Source organism: Tetrao urogallus (assembly GCF_951394365.1).
Source record: "Tetrao urogallus genome assembly, chromosome: 6".
NCBI lineage: Eukaryota > Metazoa > Chordata > Aves > Galliformes > Phasianidae > Tetrao > Tetrao urogallus.
Genome location: NC_136819.1, coordinates 38376305 through 38399412, shown reverse-complemented (window position 1 = coordinate 38399412; position 23108 = coordinate 38376305). Strand labels below are relative to the sequence as shown.

Sequence of the window (23108 nt, the reverse complement as noted above, 5' to 3'; positions counted from 1 at the left end):
GCAGGAAGCGGTTCCGGGTCGGCGGCGGGAGCCGACATGGAGCCCGTCGGACGCGCGGGGCCTCGCTGAGGGAGCGGCCGAGCCGGGCCGCGCGGCGCCGCGCCGCCATGTCGCTGGGCGAGTACGAGCGGCACTGCGACTCCATCAGCTCCGACTTCGGCAGCGAGTCCTCGGGCCGGGGCGGCTCCCGCGGCGGCGGCGGCCTGCCCGGCGAGCAGGAGGAGCTGCACTACATCCCCATCCGCATCCTGGGCCGCGGCGCCTTCGGAGAGGCCACCCTGTACCGCCGCACCGAGGTAGGCCGGGCCGGCAGCCCTCCGCGCCGCGTCCTCCTCGCGCCGCCCGGCGTTGCGCAGCTCCGTGTCCGCGCCGCCGCCGCCGCCGCCGGCCGGGCTCCGAGGGGCTGCCGCTCTCGTACGGCACCCTGCGGCTGTGGGGGCGGATGTGCGACGTTCCCTTTATTGGACCGGAGCGCGCGCGGTCCATTGAGTCGAAACAAACGAACGTTGCGTCCTCTGCCCGGAAGCCTCGTTCCTTTTCTTAGTGCCCCCGGCTAGGGGAACGGTTGCAGGGCGCCGTTCCCGGTGACACACGGCACAGCTCGGAGCTCGTTGTTGCAAAGAACCTTCGTCTGAAATCTGTAAAGGCAGGAAAGCCTGCCTGCCTTTCCCGAAACTTTTAATTTCCTGCCGTAAAGGCACGTTGCTCTCTTCAGAGTAACGTGTATTTAATTAAAAGGTGTTTTTGTGTTTCAGGATGACTCACTCGTGGTGTGGAAGGAGGTGGACCTGACCCGTCTGTCAGAGAAAGAGCGTCGTGATGCTTTGAATGAAATCGTTATCCTTGCTCTGTTGCAGCATGAGAACATCATTGCGTACTACAATCACTTCATGGATAACACCACGCTGCTGATTGAGCTGGAGTACTGTAATGGTGAGAGCCCTCCTCCCTCTTACCGCAGCAGGCTGCTGCATTGCTTAGTTACTGTCCTGCACAGCCCACAGGGAGCATTGCTGGGGCATCCTCTGGGGGCAGAGGAACAGAGATGGATTGTGCTGCTTCCTGAAGAAGAGATTAAAAATCCTTCCGTGGTCTCTGCAGACAGTTCAGTGGGCTGTTTCGTGAGTGTTAAGAGCAACTGGTGCAACAGAAGAAGTGGCTTATTGATAGTGTGCGCTTCTAACCTGCCTTCTTTTGTTCTTACAGGAGGACAGTAGGAGAAGAGTATGGGGATATTTGGGCCCCTCTGCCAGTGGGGCAGTGAAAACAGAGTGGGGCTGTTTTCAGTCACGTAATCACCAAGTAAAGGAGTCTGTTTAGAAGTCAGAGCTTGAAAATCTGTTGGCATGCTGCAATCAGGACTTCTTCCTGCCTTGTGTTGCCAGCTTCTATGTTTACTGTTAAAAATATATATATATATATATATACAGTCCCAGTGTTGATGGAGAAAACTTTAAAATTTCATCCAAGAGTAGATCAGATGGGGGCATTTGCAGCTTGCAGGGTAAACAGCCTGGCTGGGATGGAGAGGAGGAAGGATTTGAGATGAGCGTTCTGAGCTACAACTGCTCTTAGACAGCTGGAGATAGTATGTGGCTGGTATTGCTAGAACAGGAGACTGACTGGAGCTGGAGGCTGCTTCCTATGTGGGACAGCTCACCTGGCTACCTGTCCTCTATGTGTTTAGGGGTTATCAGCTTTGGGTTTTTTTGGTGGAAGAGACTTACTGTGCACCGCCTTTGATAAAGAGCTTTTCCCAGGATTGGCTGAGGAGGACAGCAAACCTGCACAAAACGTTTCTGCCAAACATCATTGACTAAAGCTGGTTTTGCCTCTCCCAGTTCACTGCTTTTCATTATGCTTGGTGGAGTTCAGTGCAAGGGTAGGGAAGTGTGAGCTCCTTGAAGCACAGTTAGCTTTAGGAGTACTGTGAGAGCTCTTATCTGCCCCAAATGTCTGCATGCTTGGAGCCGTTACAAATTAATCAGAGGATTATGGAGAGACAGTGGGTGGTACTGATGTCTGTAGTGTATGTCAGTGATTCTAAACTCTTGCTTTGCTCTGAGACAGTAACAAGGAGATGAGTATGTGGCCTGCCTTACCTGAATATCTATGAGTGGCACAAAAGTGGGGGTGTGAAAAGGAGAAAACCTCATTTACACCTAAGAGGATGATGTTTGCTGAGGGCTGTGTTAGTTGTTGTACCCTCTGCAGTGTGCACTTGTATTTGTTACAATGTCAAGCACAAGATAATTTGTAATTCTTAAAGTAAGGCTGGACTTTTTGCTGTGGGACACTTCTCAGAACCCAAAAATATAGCTGAGACAAAAAGCATAGCTAAATATCCAAAGTCTCTGCTGTTTAATTAGCACCCCCTTTCTGGAGATGTGGTGAACATTAGCCCCACTGTACAAGTGAGGAAACTAACCTGTGCAAAGTTGTGTGTTCAGTGGTACCGTAAGATTTGGATTTATCATGAAAATAAAGCCATTGCATACACCTGAAACAAATTTGGGGAAGAAATATTCTATTAAAAGAGAGAAAACAGAAGAGAGAGTAGAGTCAAAAAGTCAAATGGGATGAGATGGAACAAAAAAATGAGTAATTTGGTTCTGTTTTGGTATGTGTGCATGGAGTTACTGATCATCTGAATCAAGAACGACTTATCTCCTTGTACAGGATTTGGGTGATGTGGTACTTGGTGGGCTGCACTTTGGCTCAGAAAAACTGTCGAAAAAAGATGATAAAAATATCAGAAATGAGGAACAGAAAATGCTAAAAACCTCTGTAGTCTGGATTGCAAGGAAGGAGGTTTGTGAGAAGAGGCATTTCAATTTTGGTTAAATTGTGAGTGTGAAGAGTCACTCGTGGATCATTTACATACGTGAACGTAAGGCTGCAAAAGGAAATGTGGTGAGAGAGGTCGTAGTGTGACAGAATGAGAGGAAATTAAGCAAAGGGAGTCTTGACTGGAATATCAGAATATTCCTACTGCAGGAGTCTTGTCTCTTCAAGGGGACAGAGCAGCCATTTGTTTTTTGGACATCTACAACAGGACAGACTCAGAAAACAAACAGCAGGAAGCTGTCTTGCACTACACCCAGGAGTACAGAACGGGGCCTGGTGTTCTGTTACTATTAGGGTTTAAGATACAATAATTGGGAAATGGAATAGCAAGAGGATACGGTCAGAGGTTTGGTATTTGCTGGTATGATGCTAATCTGGCAGAGTCTCACTGCCCTCAGCACTCCACGTGATTTCTTTCAGTGCTCCTTTCAGTCTGTGAGTTGCCTTGGAGAGGCTGCATTTGCTGCTTTCAGGCTCCTGTTGGTTGGGCTGCTGTTGTCAACAGTTTGTGAATCCTTCATCAATGTATTTGACATCTCAGATGGAGAGGCAGCTCAGATCAAGTGGGGAAAGGCAGTAATTGGTGCTTTCAGAGACTTCTGTGCTTTACAGTGCTGGTGGGTTTTTTTTGGGTGTTTTGTTTGTTTTAAAATACATATATACTCTGTTGAAAACATAAGACTTAATCTCACATGATTTGGTGTACAGGTTAAATGTTTGCATATGCCAAGAAGCTAGGGAAGTTCTTAGATGGAAAAAGTTAATTTTGTGTGTGCCTGACTGGTGTAAGTGGAGAGCATGGAGAGGGCTGGTGTGATTCACTCGGTCTTTAGTGGCATTTGAGCACTCGCAGCAGTAAGGTAGGAGAGTAACTGCTGTCATTAACTAAGATGATCCTCTCTGTTTCTCACTCATATTACAGGAGGGAACCTCTACGATAAGATTCTGCGTCAGAAGGACAAGTTGTTTGAAGAAGAGGTAATCTGGACTGGTTTCGGGAGCAGTGGTGCTAGATTTGTGTTCTGGAGCTTTGTTTATGCTACTTTTTCTTTTTTCTTTCCTCCATAACACTGATGGGAATTTTTTTTTGTAAATCTGGGGGTTGACATCCTTCCTCTTCTATTGAATACTGCAGACATTTATGCATGATCAGAAACTTTATTTTCCTTCTTGGGCATCTCTAGACAATATAAGCCTCCAAGTGAGGAATAATGAAAGAGTGCACTCAGTTGACTTTTGTCATCCCATCATCTTGGCTAAAAATTGACTTCAAAGTCTTTCTTCATAGCTGGTACTCAGTTTGCCTCTTAACCATTTTCTAAGGTCTTTTCTGAGTAATTATTCTGAAGCTATCTCACCGTGGACTTTTTCTTAAAAACATATATTCTGCTGTTTCTACCTCATGTTGAGATGATGGTTATACTTATTTCTCTTACATAATGCATTTCAGGGCCTTCTGACTCATGGTGAATATTGAATGATCACAGTTAAATTCTAGGAAGTTCAATTGTAGGTCTTTTCTATCTTGTCATTAACTGTCTTTGCTAATTCTTTTAACTCATTGAATTCTGTGTTGCCCGTCAGGACTGGCACTGTGAATGGCACTAGAAAATTCAGAGATTTCCAAAACAGGAAATCCTGAAGGTAGTGATACATTTTCATATTCCTGAGAGAGGATTGAGCGTGGTTAAGCCTTCTTGCTGTGCCTCTCTGTGTCAGGGATGCCAAGTTTTTTTTATTTTACGGGTCTTTTGGGGGTTTCTGTTTAAGCCTCACATAAGACTTTTATTCCTACCTTACAGATGGTGCTTTGGTATCTCTTCCAAATTGTATCAGCTGTGAGCTGCATTCATCGAGCAGGAATTCTTCACAGGTATGTGCTGCATGGCATACAGCTGAGGTAACGAGTGCACTTTGTGGATGTGAGTGCGGAACTCCTTTGAGTACCCTTTGCTTTTGCGTTTAAAGGAAGCCATAAGATTCTCTGTTCAAAACGTAGCTGGGCTGCCTAGATGTTAAATGTCACTTCTGTAAGGATTTTTTTGTTGGACTAGAAATGGTGTTCTAAGAAACGTGACAGAAATTTTGTATGAAAATAGAGCAGCTCTCTTTGCTGCACCTTTGAGAACAAAGAGTTAATCCATGTAGGAAAGGAGCAAATTGGTCCTTTACTGCCACAGCACATAAATGATGTTTGCTGAAGTGGATACGAAGAATAATTAGTTAGTACTGGCCCAGGGGACTTCACAACTGCTGGACAAATAGTAGCTTCAGACCAATATGTGCACCCTTACCTGTCTAATTCCTGGAAGCTGACAGCAATGGAGACTGTGTTGGGGCTATGCTATAACGTCACTGAGATGAAGATTTGTCCCAGACTTGGCTATATACCATGTAATCAGTCTGTTATTTAAGGAAGTTAGCAGGTGGTCGTGATTTAGACATTGACTCTAAGATTTTAATGTGAAGCTAAGTTATCTTTTTTCTGATGCTTTGGCTGTTTGGGAGGGGTAAATTTCATTGCTTACGTGTGCTTAAGAGTGCCCAGTGTGTGGGCAGAGTGAGGAGGTGGTGACGTTCTGGTGAGCATTGCCTACACAGACAGTCATTCTCAGCACGGTTGGCTCGTGTGCTGCACAACGTCCTTCTATAACAAGCAGAGCTGTGTGAGGATGCTCATATCTTTGAGACAGCATCCTGGCTGCTGGCAGGCTGAATCTCTGGTTAATCAGCAAGTCTTGGTAATGAAGAGTTAGTAGCTTACACTCCACAAAGCGGTCCCTAAGTTTTTGACCTGAAGCAGATGTTGTGTCTGTGCTGCTTTGCAGTAATGCCCTGCTTTCTGGTGCCCATCTTTGCAGATGGGGAATGTGTGGCCCCACATCCATCCATAGCAATGAATTGAACAGTTATTTAAATGTTTGCAGTGATTTCCTTCTGCTGCAGACATTGTCAGAGTGACCCAGGACTTTGCGATGCCCCAAGGGGACGAAAGCAAAGTGCTGCTTTACTTGATATTGTCCTGATCTACACTGGGAAGCTCTTCATGGTATGTTAGGGAAAGGGAATGTTACAAAGTGTTGGCTGTGGGAAGCGTATTGTGCTGTGGGAGCTTCCTCTCTATATCAACAGCATTTTGTATTGATCTGTGCTTCCACGTAACTCCTTCAATCTGGAACAAAATACTTGCAGTGAGGCTTCAAGTTATGCATTTTGTTGGCCATCAGCCTTTTGCTCTTTGGGGTCTGGTATGTCATGTTATAATTTGGACTTGTTCCTGAGGTGTAAGGTAGAGGGATGTTATGCTCACATTCTGGAGTAGCATCTGTTTTGCACCCTGTGTTTATATTTGCATGCATACACATTCATGCATTTTCTTAGCAAGCTCAGAGACTTGGTTTGGATCCGCTCATAAAAACAGGGAAAATAAGACTTGTTCAGTGACCTTCAGCTGAGAAGAGATTGAGAGAGGTAAAAGAGAACCATCTTTGCTCTGTGGCCTTTACAGAGGTTTTTGGAGCCTGAGCTTTTTAGACTGTGTTGTGGTTTTGAGGGCATATGATAAAATATGGCTAACTGCTGTTACAGCCCTGGTACCTGGGCTCAGACTGGCTTTGGAAAGCTGTTTGTGTGAGAGTTTGCTCTTAGAGTAGCAGTTACCTTATGGGGATGGAGGGTGTGGTAGTGTGTGGGAGACTGTGAAATCTGGAAGTATATTTCAGCCACATTTCTCTTGCTTCTTCTAGAGATATAAAGACATTAAATATCTTTCTAACCAAAGCAAACCTGATTAAACTGGGAGACTATGGGTTGGCAAAGAAGCTGAACTCTGAGTACTCTATGGCTGAGACTGTGAGTATATGCTTTCTTTTGTGCAGAACTGAGGTTGGAGTTTGTTTTTTCTTGTTTATTTTTCCATTTCAGCTCTGCATGCTTTGTAGAAGATCAGGAATAACTGAATTTATTTTCTGTGTTTTTCCTTCCTGTCTCCACCTAACTTATCTCACTGACATTGGTGTATTTGCTGATGTGTTGCAGCCTTCAGTTATCCTTGCTCCCAAGTTATCTTTCTGAGGTTTGAACCAAAGATAGGTGACACTGTGTGCATGGAATTGTACCAGAGCCAGCATAACTACATTGGAGAGCACTGTTCTTTCTCTAGTACCTTGGCACTGTGCTTCCAAAGGTGAATCTACGTAACATGGAGGTGTAGCTATCTGAGGGCACAGAGACAGCACAGTCACAGCAATATTTCTAGCTCTCTCCCTCTTGGCTAGTTAAACCCAGTTCAGCAAGTTAAGTTAACCTGGTCATGCGGCTGTGCTAGCAGGACTATTTTGGCTCAGCTGTGCCTGAGATAGCTTGGATCTGTTTCCCTGACACTGCACTGTGCCATAGATATGCCTCTTGTCTCTTTAATATTTAGACTCTGAACTGAATTACAAATTACAAAGGTGCTTCTTAAGGTAGATGTACAGTTTATTGGTAATGCTCTTGGTGGGTGGGAAAGCTTGCAGAACAAAGTAATTGTACCAGAAGGCTGTCAAATTTGGCTGTGTTCCACACCCTGCCAGAAAGCAGTTTCACAGCCATAGTTATGAAACAGGACAAGCTGTATTGCAGGCACCTGAAAGGCTCAACTTAGATTTCCCAGCTCTGTTAATTTCTGTGGTTGCGCACTAGAGTTGGGAGACAATGTCTGGATATCTCCTATCTGCTAAAGCCTTCATTGCAGGTTAGGATGCAAGCCAACCTGCACATCCCCTTACCAGGCCTTATTATTACATCTATGTAAGCTATTGGTGTTCTGTTAAGATGTGCAGTTACCTGCCAACTTCCTTCCAGAACATGAGCACTGTTGTGCAGTTGTACAGCAAGTGGGAACTCAAGGCTGCTGCATAAAGCCCTTGCTAAGCTGGGCTGTAGCAAAACCATTTGTTTTGTCACATTTTTCATGGCTTACTGACTTTCAGAGAAACTGCAGTCTGTGCTACGACTTTTCGTTTATTATTGTTGCCTGTGTTGGGTATATTCATCCATGCAACAGCTTTTTTATCCTCCATCCTTTTTTTGACTTACAAAAATCCTTTAGTTAAATATTTTCAACCATCTTTCTTTTGTATTTGCTGGCTGTGCTCCAGGCCAGCTGTCCAATTTCTGGTCTAATGACTAGTGGCAGTCTGAAAGTTGTGTGTTGTAAAATGAGTGCAAACCATGTTATTGTTAATATTTTTCGTCATAAAATTTAGAATTGTAGCAGTCAAATTATGAATTTGTAAAATAGGTACAGCTTGCTTGTTAAGTGCTTGTTTCTTCATTTGTTACTCTTCCTCCCAGTTAGCAAGGAACATATAGAAAAATATGCCTTACATTATCCTTTGCCTGAAAAAGATGTAGTGTCCTAGATCTTCTTGTGATATTCCATCTGGCTGAGGCTCTAAGCCTTCCTGTGGTTAGGGCTTGTGCAGCTCTGTAGCTGTCATGCTGTGTAAAAGGAAATGGAAGGTAGATGATGGTACATCAAATACCTAACAAGCACTTTCAGAATCTACCAGAGTCTAATGAAAGACAGCCTTTGTAGTCCTTGGAGTTTTGTTGAGAGAGTTGAAAGGACAGCTATAAATATTTCCCTTTTTTCTTAAATCTTGTCTTTTGTACTATTTCAGTATCTGCTCACTTGCTAGGAAATGATGTGAGTTCATGGAAGTACAATTCTTACACCTTTTAACCTGCTCTTTGTGCATCTCCTTTTTGTGACTTTGAGCTTTACCACTATTTCTGCTACAGCTGGAGGGGCTTCTCTATTTAAGTGCTGAGTTCTTTCTTGGATTTGAGGCAGGGAACTTAAACCCTGTTCAGGAAAGCCCACTTCTGAAGTGTAAGCCTTTCAGGTAGGACCAGTGCCAGCTTTCTATATACTGACCCCAAAGTAAACCCTCCCTACTCAGAAACAAAGTAGCCTTTGTCCAGTAGGACCTTGTCATCAGAGTGTCTTCATTGGTGCAGGCTGACAGCTCTGTTAGAAGGTTTGCTAGGTCCCTTTTCCTTTAATCTCGTCAGGATTTCTGTATAGCTGGCCAGTATGCAAAGCCCTAGTTACCCCCAAATGCAGTATGTTTAAGAGAGAGGCAAGTCCTCATTGTGTTGTTAAGACTGCTGTTCTGTTGAGAATCAAATACTGCATCAGAACGTGAGCAGAGGTGCCCAGGATCTTGTTAGAAATGCAGGCACAGGCTTGTGGGTGAGGGAGGAAGAAGTGTGCTGCTTGTTCCCATCCCTCCAGCACATGTTGGGGTGATGTGTAATCTGTATCACTAATGCTGTGTCAGAGCTTTGTTGAATCCTGATGCTCATGAGCCTGTGTGAACAGGTGAGATGCAGAGCTTCAGAACTGAAAACTGCTGGATTGGTTCTGATTTTTAAGTGTTCTTTTTTTTCTAGCTGGTAGGAACTCCTTACTACATGTCTCCAGAACTCTGCCAAGGTGTGAAATACAACTTCAAATCAGATATTTGGGCTGTGGGCTGTGTCATCTTTGAGCTTCTTACTTTGAAGAGGACCTTTGATGCTACTGTAAGTCTGCAAACCAGGATGGACTGAATAACCTTATTTTTATCAGTCTGAGGTACACGCTTGGCTCATAGCTTTCTTAATTCATGTTTTTCTTTCACTGTTGTTTAAATCTGCTGATTAAGAAACCAGTGGCCGGGAAGTGCTGATTACAGAGAAATTGCTTGCAAGATTTTCCCATGGGTGCTCCCATGGCCTTTGCCAAACCCATTCCTCTATAGCCCCGGGTTTACCAGATGCTGACTGCAGACTGTGTCCTGCTTGTGGGTGAAACATCCTTTCCTCCACAAGAGGGAAGTTTGTGATTGTGTACTTGGGTTTGTTTGTTGTTGTATTTTTTTACCATTACTAGCTGTGTGCAACATTGCATAGGGAAAAACAGCCTTTGGATTTTACAGGATTTAGTCCTGTTGTCCTTCCCCAAAGTTTGGGTGCAAGAGAAGAGTGGCCAAGCTGGCATGAAATGGTAAAAGGGAGCGCTGCTGGCTGGAACATGCAATTTGACTGCTTGTGAGATGAGATGGCAAAAGCTGCAAGCTGGAATGGCACAAGATTCTGTAACCCTTAAAAGAACCATGTGAAAATACCATAATTTCCTGGCTGTAGTTCACATTAGCTGTACTGTGTGGTGTTTTGTGCTGTGTAGGAGCTTGCATACAGAGAGGAGCATGTTCTCCTTCGACTGGTAGAGAATTTGATGACAAGGCAGATGTCACCGAGTCCGAGCTATCAGAGGTACCAGTACTGCAGTGCTTATTGTTAGGTTTCTGGAGAATCTGCAGACCAGGATGTGTCCTGATCAGAGAATGATGAAGACGATAATGGAGGCCAGCACCACCTCTCCCTCTGGGCACAGTACACAGTTCAATTCCCTTACAGCTGGTTTTGGTTTTGTGCCTAGAATCCCCTGAACCTTTGTGTGAAGATTGTACAGGGAAATCGCGCCATGGAAGTTGATTCCTCTGTCTACTCTTGGGAGCTAATCCAGATGGTGAATTCCTGCCTCGATCAGGTTGGTGAAATACTTAATTGTCAGACATTCCTGCCCAGCTATGTTGTTCAGATGTGAAGGGGGATGATGTGCCTGTTTCAGCAAGAGGGCTGTAGGTGCAGGATAATCTCTGTGAAGCTTGGGGCATCACTAAGGCTGGGCTTCCTCCAGTTGTCTCAGGATGCCTTTCAGTCCTGCAAGCTCTGGAGGGATGCTGGATTTGCTCTGCTGACAACTATTTTACAGACTCACAGAAGAAATTGTTTTCTCATGCAGCGTTATGGAGGTGGAAGCCTCATCTCTGTACAGTCTGGCTTTCTAACCATGACTGTAGATTTCTATAGGAAATAATTTTTTTGCAAGCAAGGATAGTGTGAATATATTCAGAGTGGGATATGCTGTAGTTCATATCCCAAACATTTATCCCAATTCATTCCAAGTATTTAATTAATTCCTTTCTTTTTTGAGGAGAGGCAGGGAAGAAGGTCCATGCAACCTTGTACCAATGTATCACTGTAGATGAAGAACATTTCCCAAAGAATGACTATTGCTCACTTCTTTCAGGATCCAGAGAAGAGACCCACTGCAGATGAGCTGCTTGAACAACCCCTTCTCAGCAAACGGAGGAGGTAATCAGATAGATGGTCTTGTCTGAAATCTGATCAAGCCAGGTGGTAGAAAGAGGAGGAGGGTTTGTACAGGCTACTGGCACTTACAATTCTGAAGCAAAGTCCTTAAGTTAATTTGTGCTGATGTGAGGCACTTTTTGAAGTATACTTCATCGTCTTTAGGAGAGAAGTGTGTTTTTGCTTTCTTCGTTTCTGGTCAGTTGCTCTGCTTGTTGAGGCATGGCTACAATGAGAAAGATCTCTGCATTTCTGGTCTCAGGAGCTGTTATATTGAGAACTTAGAGGCATCCTGTTCTGTCAGTCCTTTGAGGAATGCTGGTCTCTGCTTTTCAGATCTCTGAATGAAGCGTTACATTTAGACCCTCCCAGGGTCATTGAAAAATGCCTTTCATAATACATATCTCACACAGCGTAGACACTTGTACTTTTTTTTCCTGTACCTCTTTCTTCCTGAGAGAGTTGTACTGAAAATGGTTAATATTTTAGCTTAGTTTGACCACCAGCCTGCACACACTGTCTTTTTTTTAAAGATAGAACAGTATTTTGGACTCTTTGGATCCCACTTTGTTTATCAGTCCTTTATACTGATAGTGTTTTACTTGGTGATCAATGAAGTTTGAATTTTGTCTTGCTATATGCACCACCATAAATCCCAAACCCTTATAAAATATAGCCCTTTAGGATAATTCTAGGGCAATATGGGTATAGGTTGGCCAAGTTCTGGGATTTATCTGGTTTGTTCTTAGCACTTCTGGAAGTTTGCTAGCTCTGTGGCACATTCCTTCTGCCTACTTCATGTATTGCAGTGAGCTCGTAAACAGCTGCTCCAAGAGGGAGCAGCAGTTTATAGGAAAGGAAAGCAGTCTATGTGTGTGCTTATTATCAGTAAATTTCTTTGGGAGATGTGTTGTTGTTTCCTAAAATGCTTTTTGTCCTTTGGCAGAGAGATGGAGGAGAAAGTCACACTGCTCAATGGGCCAAATAAGCGACCAAGGTAATTATTTTGGCACATGTTTGGAAAGGAAGTCTGGGTGGAACAGCTCACCAGAGAGGAGCTTTGCTGAGAGTGTTAAGTCTGTGACAACCTTAATGGAATAAAGTTTTAAGGAGGTCCTTAAATGCTAAGAATTAGACATATTTGTTACATAGTTGTCATCCCACGTTTTACTCTGCCTATCAGATGCATATTTATGGCTGGAAACTTACCTCAGTAGGTCTTACACAGCAGTGTATTCTGTCCTGCTGGGGACATAGTTTTCACAACCTAAATATCTGAAGCTGTAATGTAGGTCTGCTTTCAGGCAAATTTCCAGGAGCAGGAGAAATGTGACCATCTGAATGTTGACTTTGAAATGGTTACCTTTCATAGAACTGGATATATGCAAAAGTTCTGCTTAGTGAAGGAGACAGCAATACATATCACATGTATACAGTTTCTGTGACTTGTATATCTGTTGAATTACCACAGAATTTAACCTTTCTTCCTGATAAACTCAATCACTTTATGTGAGGCTGTTCCAGTTCACGAGTTCACAAACTGTTTGATCATGACTTACATTTCGCAATCTGCTAGTGAGTTGGTTCTGCAGTGAAGAGTTGTATCTCCCTCAAATGGAATGCCTGTAACTTAAATAAAGTGGAGATAGGGGAAATTTAGAAGCTTTTGAGCAAGATTTCGTGACTTCTTTACAAATGAGAACAATTCCATGGCAATTCATTGAAAGCCCAGGTGTTCTGTTGTTTTTAATGACATGAGATTTGATTGTAGGCTTTCTTTAACACTTGCTGGAGGCTGATTTCACTTCTGCTCAGAGCTGTATTTGATCCTGAGCCAGTCTATAACAGTTGAGGCCTCACAATGACTGAAGAGAGCAGTTTGTGAAAACACAGGCAGAGAATGGTTGTGAAGGACTGCAGCTTGGGCCTGGGGAGACCAGCAGAGAGAGAGAGCAGTGGGAAAATGCATGATGACAGTGATGTCGAAATGATTAAAAGCATGTGTGTTTCTGGGGGGGTCCTTGTGCAGGTCGAGTACCGTGAATGAGGCTCCCATTGCAGTGGTGACTTCACGCACTAGCGAGGTGTATGTCTGGGGGGGCGGGAAGTCCACCCCCCAGAAGCTGGATGCCATCAAAAGTGGCTGCAGTGCACGCCAGGTGTGTGCTGGTAACACTCACTTTGCTGTGGTGACAGTGGAGAAGGAGCTCTACACTTGGGTGGTAAGTGAGAGAAACTGCAGGAAGGGGGGATGGTGGGAAGGGAAAATCAGAATCCACCAACCGGTCATGAGCGTGTTAAATTCGGGTGGGAAGCCGCCTGGACATAGAGAAATTTGATTGCAGTGGATGCTGCAGGAAGCCATCTGCTTTGGCACTGACTCAAGTCTTCCAGGCCAAATGTGCTTTTGGGTGAAGTTTTTCATAGTGCTGGGAGGTGCGCTGGAGATTGGTTGAGAGCCTAAAGATTATAGGTAGACGTGTCAAGTCAAACATCTCTTCTTCTCCTTTCTGATGACCAGAAGCGCAATGGAGGATTTGTGATATACTGTTGTCTTTGATGTCACTTGTGGATGTTCCTGCAAAAATGCCCATTGAAATCTTTAAGCTAGCTATTTATATTTTAGTTTCAGCTTCAACACTACTCAGAGTTGTTTTTTTGTTTTATTTTTCCCTTTTTTTCCGTTAGACTATGTAGATCTTTCTGCTTTGCTGACGTTTATATAGTGGGTTTTTTTTGCAGCCATTAGGGTTTAGAAATGCTGATTTAAAAGCTGAAGGATGAATTGTACAGAAGTGAATTCTGTAACTTGGCAGGTGAGAAAAGAGCAGGGATTCCTCACCAGTGCTTGAACCCACCAGCTGGTGGCCTGAGACCACATCAGTTATTTGTGCAAAACTGTTGAACTGTGTTGATGTTTAAAGTGTTGCCACTTAGCTAGCAGTCTCTTCCCTAGAGTATTTAACGCTTTCTCTTGTCCTGTGCTGTCTTCTGTCGTTCCTGGCACCGTGTCAGGAGTTGCAGATACATAGCCTTACAGATGTTTGGGTTTTTTTTCTTGCAGAATATGCAGGGGGGCACCAAGTTGCATGGGCAGCTGGGACATGGGGATAGAGCATCCTACCGGCAGCCAAAGCATGTGGAGAAGCTTCAGGGAAAAGCCATTCGCCAGGTGTCCTGTGGAGATGATTTCACAGTATGCATCACAGGTGAGAGATGGAAGGGTACCACCTCACTTTGCTGTGCTCTGAACTCGTTTGCCTTCACAGCAGGTCAGCAGAGCAGCATTATGCAAAAAGGAGAAAGTTCTGTGTGTTACCTAACCTTCAGTTTTGTGGACTGAACGTTCAGTAGTGGTGATAGATGAAAGTCATTGTACATGGAAAGCTGTTGACTCCCAAGAAATCTGGGTGATTTTTTTTCGTAAGGATGCATCTCTTTTTGATGATGAAAGTGATGGTTGAGCACAACTCCTTGTGGCTGTGCAGCATCCATACTCTTATCAGTGCATATGTTGTTTCTCACACATACGTTGTGTTAAAGGCAGAGGAGCCTGAATCCAAGGATCTAAATGTGTTTGAAACATTTTTTTGAATTGTGTGAGGAAGGAGTGCCTCAATTATGACAGAAGCTTGGAAAAGCTCAGGTTCTGACAGGGATGAGCTCAGATGCTCAGCATGCTGGAGGACTTAATTAAGCAGTGACAGGGTCAATTTGTGGGTTTCTGTTACAAAGTGTGATAGGTTCAACCTGAGATTTTTTTTTACACCGGTGGCCTGAAAAAGCTGCATGTTGTGGTGCATGGTCATCCATTTTAGTGTGCTTAAGAAAGAACTCCATAGCCTCCTGATGACATTATTCTGCACGAAAAAAGGCAAGTGATTAGAGAAAATAGGTTGCTCTGGCCGTGTCCTAAGAGATTAACGTGCAGCCTAATCAAAGCTCTGTGTGCTAACCAAGCTTCCATTGCCTCCTTCAGATGAGGGCCAGTTGTATGCATTTGGCTCGGACTATTATGGATGCATTGGCATTGACAAGGCTTATGGCTCTGAAGTACTTGAGCCCCTGCAGCTGGATTTCTTTCTTACCAACCCTGTGGAGCAGGTCTCATGTGGAGATAACCACGTGGCAGTGCTGACCAGGAACAGAGAAGTTTACACATGGGGCTGTGGAGAGTATGGTAGGTAGAGTCTCCCTGGAACTTAAAGGCACTGGGGCATGCCTGCTCCAGAAGGCAGCATGGTGCAGGTGTGTAGTGCTTGGCCTGGGTGAAGGCTGTCTGGCATGTGTGTGGGACAAAGAACATTGTGTCTTTGGGGTTTTCTTTCCTTGTGAGAATGGGAAATGGGACTGAGTCCTTGAGACCTCTCTCTGAGAAGCTCCAGGGCACCACCTGGCTTTCTTGTGAATAGAGAGTCATACTGTGAATGGGTTCGATTGCTTTGAAGATTGGCAGGCAATCTGTGTAGGAAAGTGGGTTTCTAGTTCTGTGAGGAGATTTGGGACTAGGGGGAGACCATACAATTTCATAGGTGAGGGCACCTGTGAGGCCCTTTCTGACTGTTCTGTTTTCCCTGATACAGGGCGCCTGGGTCTGGATTCAGAAGAAGATCACTGTACACCTCAGAAGGTAGGACCGTGACCACTTCTTCCCAAAATCTGTATGGGCCTGGCTCCAAATTTGTTGCTATTTGGAAATGTTAGCTACCCGAGGCTCAAGCAGGGTTTTTGTTTTGGTTTTGTTTTGTTTGTTTGTTAAGGTATCATAGAGTTTGCAAGGGTTTTGTTTTCCTTTACTCACTTCATTTTGCTTCATTTATCCCTAGAGATCATGGCAAAGGGATGTGCTACTTCCAGACTAGCCAGCATCATGACTTAGAGCTGATCTCCAAGCTGAAACTGGAAATGCTGAACTTAGTATTATAGAAATCATAGGAAATACCAAATTGCATGCGGCAGGTCTGTACAGGAAACTTGCAACACTGCAAACAAATGGGAGTCTTTGAATTTCACTTAACGTGTTAAAGATGAGTTCAAAGTAAAACACTCTTGAAACATGGTGCAAGGGATAATTAAAGTAAAATAACCCAATGAGGGTTAGAAACCAGCAAGGCTGTGCCTGGTAGCCAAATTTCTGCAACCACATGGTGTCACACCTACATAGCACAGACCCAGCCCTGCTTGGCTACCTGATGCTGCAGCTCATAGATGTCAGCTGACTGGGATGTGTGTCTACCACATTCTGGTTCCTCTGCTGGATCAGAGGTTTCTGCACACAAGATCTAGGATGCCTTGAATTTCTGCATTGAAATTCTGCAGAGAATTTCAGTATGCTATAGACTTTATGGTATTCTTGCACTTGTATTCAAAGCAACTGTACTAGGTGCTGTTAGTGCCCGGACTAGCTGAACCACTGTTTTCTAACCCAGTATGTTTTTCCTATGCTAGCTTCTATGTAGCAGTGGTTGGGATTTTGGTTTTCTCAGGGTGTGTTTCTTCCACATAGGTGGATGTTCCAAAGACTTTGAACATTGTATCCGTTCACTGTGGCTGTGATGGGACCTTCCTGCTCACCCAGACTGGCAAAGTGTTGGCGTGTGGACTCAATGAGTTTAACAAGCTGGGCCTGAATCAGTGCACATCAGGGATAATTAACCACGATGTAAGTGCATTTGGGTCCCTGACTCCAGCTTCCAACAGCTGGTAGCACATGCGGGAAGAGAAGTTCTGCAACAGGTTTGTTTAATTTGTGCCAGTTTGTTAGTTCCAGACCAAGACAATGGACACTGATGTTGTGGGGATGGGCAAATTATTCCTCAGCTTGCTGTCTGCCCTGTGGTCTTGTCAGATCTGAGGTAGTGAAACACAGTGACTGCTCCAGTGTAAGTGGAAGCTGGCAGAAGTTTTCTATACCTGTGCTGGAGGACTGTCTAGGTTAATGTGGTCTGCCAAGACCTGCTTGAGTGGATTGTAGCTGATGAATGTGTTATTCTTCACTCTGTGCTTACCCATACGTCTTTTCTCAGACATACTGTGAGGTACCCTATGCTACTTCCCTTACTTTGGCCAAGCAGCTCTCCTTCTACAAGATCCGTACCATTTCTCCAGGGAAGACGCACACAGCTTCCATTGATGGTGAGCCACGTATTAAGAAACAAATGCTACTTGCTTCATTCCTTTACGTCAGCTTTGCCCTTTCAGCCTGGCTTCTGTTGGTGAAGTGGCGCTATCAGTGCAATGATTGCCAGGCCCTTGACCTTGAAGGTTATGTTCTTGGTATCAGAGCTCAGCATGCTTCAGGAACCAAGATTTCCCATTCCTCAACTAAAACAGCAGCATCAGCTGCCAGAATAATCTTTTCTTTTTTTCTTTTTTGAAAAAGAGGTTTTTGAAAAAATTATGGCAAATCCACTATCCTCTGGGATAGTGAAGGAATCATTTATGACTGATGTCACTTGAGCAAAGCCTGATTCAGCCAGAGGAACTGGGGAGGTGTTTCCAGGTTGAAGCTTTTCCTCTTGAGGCAAGCACTGTTCCGTCCCAGTCTGGCTGGCTTCTCAGCAAAGTCCTTTCTGGTTATGGGCTGGTGCTGCTAGTTCTCTGCATGCATGGCTGCTTCCAGAGTTGGGCCCTTGCTGTGACTGTCTCCTCGTTCCTCCTCTCAGAGCGAGGCCGCCTGCTGACCTTCGGCTCCAACAAGTGCGGACAGCTTGGTGTTGGGGACTATAAGAAGCACCTGGGAATTAACCTGCTGGCAGGCCCCCTGGGGGGTAAGCAGGTGATCAGGGTTTCATGTGGAGATGAATTCACCATAGCTGCTACTGACGGTGAGTGGGTCTCTACGAGGTTGTGGTGGGTTCTTTTGAACTAAATCTGCAGGGTAGTTAACTGGTTCCCACTGTGCGTTTCCTAGCCCTCCCACAGTACTGCTCTGAAACTTATAAATAAAATCATCCTAGACTGGGACTCTGCCCCAGCCACACTGTCAGTGCAGCAGCAAGCATTTTCTGCCCCGTGGGCTGCAGCGCTGGCTTGCAGGATGCCTAATAGATTTACTGCTTTGTTCCTCCCATTGGCAAAATGGAGCTGGCTGATCAAATACTTCAGGACAGCAGTCACAGAAGAGAGGCTGTGGTCCCTGTAACAATTACGGGCTGACAGGGAGCAGGCAAACTGAGTCTCTTGAATTTCTCTTTTCTTCAGACAACCATATCTTTGCCTGGGGTAATGGTGGGAATGGGCGTCTGGCAATGACACCGACAGAGAGAGCACATGGTTCTGATATTTGTACCTCATGGCCTCGGCCAATATTTGGATCTCTGCATCATGTTCCAGACCTGTCATGCCGTGGCTGGCATACCATCATCATTGTTGGTAAGTGAAGTTTAGGAGTGAAGTTTAAATTTTGAGATCTTGATTCTGATGATTACTTGCCAGGGACAAGACTGTAAATCCTGCCTGGGAGCAGCCGGGTGGCTCTGAGGAATGTGGGAAGCAGCTCTGAGCTCTAGGCCTCGCAGTGCTGCCTTTATGTGCTGTTTGCAGGAGTTCCTTTACTTTATATCTCTCTAACCAAAATTATATTTTTTTCTCCCTTCAGAAAAGGTGTTGAATTCTAAAACCATCCGCTCCAACAGCAGTGGCCTCTCCATTGGTACTGGTGGGTAATTTGCCCTGGGGAGCTGTTCTCAGTTCAGCTGTTCATTTGAGTGTGCACAGTTTGGTTCTGCAGCATAGTTTCTCTGTTTGAAAGGCTTTGCAGAAATGCTCAAAGGGAGGAAATGCAGTTGTAGTACCTGGGGGGGAATGCACCGGGCTGGAGGGTGGAGAGAAGTGAAATGGAGGGGAAGCCTTTGGAGCTGAGAATCTTCAATTTGACAAGGAAGAGCTGAGAAGAATTTGCTGAAGGGGGCTGGTAAGGGAAGGGGGGTTATGAGGCAGCTGCTGGAGAGGTAGAGTCCAGTTTCCTGGACCTGTGGGAGCGGCCATGGTGCGGCGAAAGTCTACTGTGCGTTGTGGGAAGGCCTGCAGGGAGTGTTAGGAGATAAGCAGCTGTTGAGGGAGATGCCACCAGCATGCGCTTTCACCACCATGGGTACACAGCCCCAGTTTTTCTGCTCCAGATGGGGTTTGGTGACAGGAATAACAGAGGTGGGAAAGTGCAAACTTGTCATTTTGTTTGCTAGTGACTCAGAGCTGCACCACCGGAGGAGGAGAGGAAGAAGAAAATGAGCGGGAAGCAGAAACTCCTGATCCCAGTGGAGGCTTTCGGGGAACCATGGAAGCAGATCGTGGGATGGGGGGCTGGATCAGTACCACAGAAGCCAAGGGAAGCGACAGCGCTGACATCAGCTCCTGCCCTGGCTGGCTGAGGAAGGTAATGTGGTATTTTAGAAATGCCCTGAAATGGGGCTGAAGAAAGGCAAGTGGTTCCACTTCTGCCTCTAAGGGTTGCTTAGGAAGGTTCTCAGATCTGTGGTGTGTGGGGAATCTTTTAGGTCTAGCTGCCTTTCTTACCACAAGAGGGTGCTGATGCACTGATTGAGGAGATCAGATCAGCTTTGGGATGGCAGACACCTAACAGTCCTGCTTTGGTGTATCCAGGAGCTGGAGAATGCTGAATTCATTCCCATGCCTGACAGCCCTTTTCCTATGAGCATGGCATCCTCAGAGCCTGAGAAGGAGACTCTCCCTTACCAGGAACTTCAAGGACTCAAAGTGGCTCCTGAGGAACCTACTGGATTCAACAAGCCCAAAACAGAGCCCTGGGTAATGTTATTCAGGTCTTTCATAGTGAATGCTTGGCCAGAAGCTCTTGGGAGCATAACTGGCGATATTTGAATTATGGGGAGAGCTGGGAAGAGGGTGTTGGACTGCCCTAATTCATCTGGATGAGGAAAAGAAGGTTGTTAAGAAGAGACAATGCTGCAAAGAGAGCAACTTACAGGAATCTAAAATGTGAAGCTGGGACTTAGCCAAATGGAAAATAATGAGATCAGTTGTATGGAAAGATGTGGTTAATTTAATAGAGAGGGGAAAAAAAAAAGAGAGAGAAACCTGGAGCCCAGGAGTCTAGCAGAAAATAAAACTTAGAAAGCAGAAATTGCTGTGTGGAAGTGGGACTGACGTAGGAAATTGCTGTTAGACTAATTCCAGGAGTTTTCTGCCCAGAGAGGAGGTGCAAATTCCAGGCTAAGGGAAAGGGGTTAGACCAGGTTAATTTTGGTGAGGATCAGCTTTTCCAAAAGAGGATGTTAGTGGCTTTTGTACAGAAGACATAACAGTAGCTTGGTGACCTAGCTTCTACAAGTTTGGGAAGTCAGCAACTCATATGAGGTGGCACTTCCTGCGCAGGCTTTCTTCTTGTGGCATACAGAACTGGCCTAAAGGTTCCTTCCCTTCCATTCAAACGCAGTCTGACTTCTCTTCTTGTCTCTGCAGCCTCCTTGCCCGAGTCCAGACTTGCCATGCAGTGAAGGTAAGGCTGTGCCTCCTGTTGTGGGCTGCATGTGCAGTGCTCTTCAAGCAGAGGTGGAGCACCTCCGAAGCCTGGTCTTACAGTGTCTGGATGACCAGAAGAAGCTGCAGCAGGAAACCCTTCGTCTGAGTGCCCAGCTCCAGAGGTTCTGCAGTGGAACAGAGGGAATGCAGCAGGTGAGGACCATCACCTGAGTGCACGTCCATGCTCAGGACTTAGTCCCCTGATCCTAGTTCTGTGTAGACTGCAGAGAAGGATGCAGCTTTTAACAGACCCGTCCATATGAGTAGAAGTGTGTTGCCTGATTCTTGGTTGAGCTGCTGATTCAGGCTTTGTTAGTAACAATGAGACTGAAGCCAAGAAGCCAGTTTCCATTGGGGACAACCCAGTTCTTGAGGGACCTGGGATTCCCCTTTATTTCTCTTGGTTAGAAGAAATCAGCAGTCAGATATTGTGGAGAGTCCCAACTGGATGTGGAGAATAGGAATCATGCCTTGTGCAGCTCCTAGCTTCTTTGCAGCTAGTCCCAGAGCTGTTAAGAGGGTTGCTGTGTGTTTTGGCAGGTGGAGGTTCATTCCAAAGGAACCCAGACAGCCAAAGAGGAGATGGAAGTGGATCCAAAACCTGACTTGGATTCAGATTCTTGGTGTCTCCTGGGAACGGACTCGTGCCGCTCCAGCCTCTAGTCTCCTGAGCCCACTGGGATCCATCTAACTTCACAGCACACTAACTGAATGCAGAGAGCGGCTTTCCTGGCTTCAGGTCACTCAGACAAGGAGCGAGGCCGGAGGCTCCAGAGCAGCATCCATGTACGTTTGATATGAACCAGGAGTGATTCTGAGAGGGGAAGGGCCTCTGAGCTCTAGGCCAGCTCAGTGATTGAAGCAGCAGCAGCTCCTTTTTGTACCTTATCTGTCAGTTCTGCACATGAAGCAGTATGGCCCCGTTACGGTGACAGCTCCGGCAGCAGGCCCTTTCATTGTTCCACTGCTTCCTGGGAGCTGCCTTTGGGACCCCAGTATTCATCGCTGCATCTCTGAGAGAAAGAGACGTGTTTTGTACTGAAGCTGGCTGAACCCTAACACTCACCACCTTCACTTTAGAGGGGTGAAGGGCTAGGATCCTGTCCCTGCCACACAATAAGGCCCAGCCAGTGAGGCTTCTCCTCTCTGCTCGGGGGCTGAGGGAGCAGAGAACATCTCATTCTGGAGGCAGTGGAGATTTTCCTGTAAGGGAGATAATGGCAGACAGCATGTCCCTGGCCCCAAGGTGCAGCTTCTGGCCATATGACTGTGTCCAGTGGCCTGTACAGAGAGTTTAAAGGCCTTATTCTGGGTGCCTAGAGCTCTTCGACTTCCAGGCAATGCACAGAGATAAGTGAATCGGGTGCAGTTTCTGACAGCTGTAGCAGGAACTGATTGAGATGGGATCTCTGGTACTTGATTTCAGACCACCTGCTTCCCAACCAGATGCTGAGCGTCTGGTCCTCAGACTAAGTCATGCATTTCTTGCTCCAGCTGTCAATTTGGTTTGGGTACCAGAGCTTCTGGTTTCTTGGCATAAGCCTGTAGCTGCTCCTTGCTTGGCTCCTGTTCTGCTTAGCCCCTGGTGTGGGTGTGGGAAGAATCGGTATTTTTCCACTCAATGTTATGATGAATCTGGAATGCATTTTCCTACCCAGAATAGGTCATTAATGCTGTGGTCACAGGATGCAGCCTTCCCCTATGACCACGAACGATCAAGACTCTGTCTGGAATTCACCTTCTTTCTAGAAGCAAGAGGTTTTCCCAAAGAAAATTGGAGATGGGAAGAGGCATGGTCTGCTCAGGGTTTCCTCATTTCCCATTAAAGAATGAAGTAAATTTTATTTCCCACAAATTTTTTAGCAAACTGATTCTGAACTAAGCTTTTGGGAGTGGTAGGATGACTGGGAGAAGCTAGCCTCCCTTCACTTTATGTGAAGCCTCCAAGGAATCCTGAGTCCCTCTCACCCTTGCTGTGAGAGTGGAGTTATGATTTCATTAAACAGTCCCCATCAAAGACACGTCACTAGAATTGTCTTAGGTCAAATGGAGCTGGTTATCCTATCACCTCTTCTGGATGTCTTTCTTTGAGAGACTGTCCTTTGGGAGCCAGCATATTCCCCCTTTGGGTCTAGAGGTGGATGCCAAACCGTTCTCGTTGTAATTTATGCTTCTTAAATACTTATTGGTGCCCCTTGCTTGTATCAAGTGCAGTGTCTACAGTGCAGAGTCCGGGGCAAGGATAGTACCCACGTGCCTGTCTACCCCTAATGAAAAAGGGCAGGAGGACAGCCCTCCTGGGAGATGGCATCAGGTGCTCTGTGTGGCCACATTGCTTGGTTGCCCTGGTGACTCTGCCCTCCTTTCCCCTCGTGTGTTGGAGCCAGTTCTCAGGTTAGGGGCCCGGCTTGAGGGTTGTTGTTGCATTTGGAAATGATCAAGTTGGTCATGTTGCAGCAGTGCCTTTGAGGAGCAAAGAGTTGAGCCTGAGCCATGTCCAACAAGCAAGCACCAAGCTGATGGGAGTCGCTCTCCTGCAGTGCACTGCTATCCTCATTTCTCAATGCTCTGCA

General features: G+C 45.7%; 1 protein-coding gene across 4 annotated transcripts; it reads left to right on the top strand.

Moving 5' to 3' along the window:
• Positions 1–107: 107 nt before the first annotated feature.
• Positions 108–21198, top strand: NEK9 (NIMA related kinase 9; the record flags this gene model as incomplete). 4 transcript variants are annotated; one of them, XM_079536738.1, is made up of 22 exons in its annotated part: positions 108–296; positions 756–933; positions 3770–3825; positions 4650–4720; positions 6594–6699; positions 9289–9420; positions 10319–10429; positions 10973–11037; positions 11981–12031; positions 13064–13256; positions 14099–14243; positions 15014–15214; positions 15618–15664; positions 16541–16696; positions 17061–17169; positions 17700–17861; positions 18238–18408; positions 18635–18694; positions 19221–19411; positions 19639–19803; positions 20476–20688; positions 21079–21198. In XM_079536738.1, 22 exons carry the CDS (start codon positions 108–110, stop codon positions 21196–21198), a joined length of 2892 nt encoding a protein of 963 aa, XP_079392864.1. The 4 variants fall into 4 exon arrangements, with proteins under 4 accessions (XP_079392864.1, XP_079392863.1, XP_079392862.1 ...); XM_079536737.1 differs by having other exon boundaries at positions 21076–21198; XM_079536736.1 differs by having other exon boundaries at positions 108–326; positions 21082–21198.
• Positions 21199–23108: the final 1910 nt, after the last annotated feature.